The 1,032-nt window shown below is 50.6% G+C and overlaps 1 protein-coding gene across 1 annotated transcript in view; it reads left to right on the top strand.

Moving 5' to 3' along the window:
- LOC104832305 (zinc finger protein ZIC 4-like) overlaps positions 1 to 218 on the top strand; it is a 3,620-nt gene extending 3,402 nt beyond the window's left edge. The window contains exon 3 of the mRNA XM_010568433.1: positions 107 to 218. Coding sequence (XP_010566735.1) covers positions 107 to 218 — 112 coding nt within the window. The remainder of the gene's footprint in view (positions 1 to 106) is intronic.
- The last annotated feature ends 814 nt before the right edge of the window (positions 219 to 1,032 follow it).

The raw sequence follows: 1,032 nt of genomic DNA, 5'->3' as shown, positions 1-1,032 counted from the left end.
TCCCTCCACCCACCCGGAGAAGTTTGTAAATACCTTAATCCACTCCCGGAGACGGGGGATTATGCCACAATTTCCAAGCTGAATTTCACTGAACACTTTTGCCCAGCTACAAGTGTGGGGGTAAAATGGCGGTTCAGATCCTGCGCTCCTCCATCGCCCGGGGAACTTTCTGCGTGGCTGCACCTCCGTGCCCCGGCTGCGGCAGCCGGGACCTGTAAAATGTCCTCTCCCTGCCGGGTAGGGATTTCCACGTAAGAAAACCTGCTCTCGCGAAAGGAATACTTGCAAATGGCTCGGATGGCTCCTCTTTATTGAGGCGTTCAGAGAATGCAAACCGGGCAGCTGAGAAAATGCTGCCCTCTTCCCACTTGCAACCCGACTGTACGGAGGGACTTTTCAGCGGCTCTTTCAGGGGGTTAAGCGAAGTTGAACATTTTTCAACTCTCGGGGACGCGGAATGCGCCGCAGCCCGCTTTTACCTGAATGGAACTCACTTTGCACAAGCAGAGTGCTTATGAGGATGGCTTTCCCTGGGGTCTCCTAACTTACTGCTTGCTTGTACTACACTAATATCCTTGATTTGTTGTCTCAACTTGGATGCTGAAGGTCAAATTGTTTCCTTACGTGAAACCGTAATTAGATTATATGCGTGCGTGTGTCTATGCATATGCACCGCTGTATGTCGACGGTATTTGGTTACAGGGCCCGCGTTGTTTTCAAAGAGACCTTATTTTTAACCTCTTCCCCCCTTCTCTCTAACGCCAGGTATTTACCCATCCTCTGTGCAAATGTTAGCGGCGCAGGAGGTGAGAGCTCCTCATTGATTCTTACAGTGCGGAAGGGACATACTTTAAACGCTGAGCCATGAGCTTTTTCCCACCCTCCTTGCATAAAGTGCATTCATGTGAAATATTTGGAATGCCTTCCTTTATGTGCCTCTGCTCGCAGCCGAGCACGAGGTGGGCTGCGTCCCTCCGAAATTTAATCGTGACGAACTGAGAGGGGAAAAAAAAGCCCCAACATATTCGGGGG

The sequence above is a fragment of the Haliaeetus leucocephalus genome, unplaced genomic scaffold (genome assembly GCF_000737465.1).
Source record: "Haliaeetus leucocephalus isolate CR32 unplaced genomic scaffold, Haliaeetus_leucocephalus-4.0 Scaffold240, whole genome shotgun sequence".
Taxonomy (NCBI): domain Eukaryota; kingdom Metazoa; phylum Chordata; class Aves; order Accipitriformes; family Accipitridae; genus Haliaeetus; species Haliaeetus leucocephalus.
This window is presented reverse-complemented; position numbering and strand designations above follow the sequence as displayed.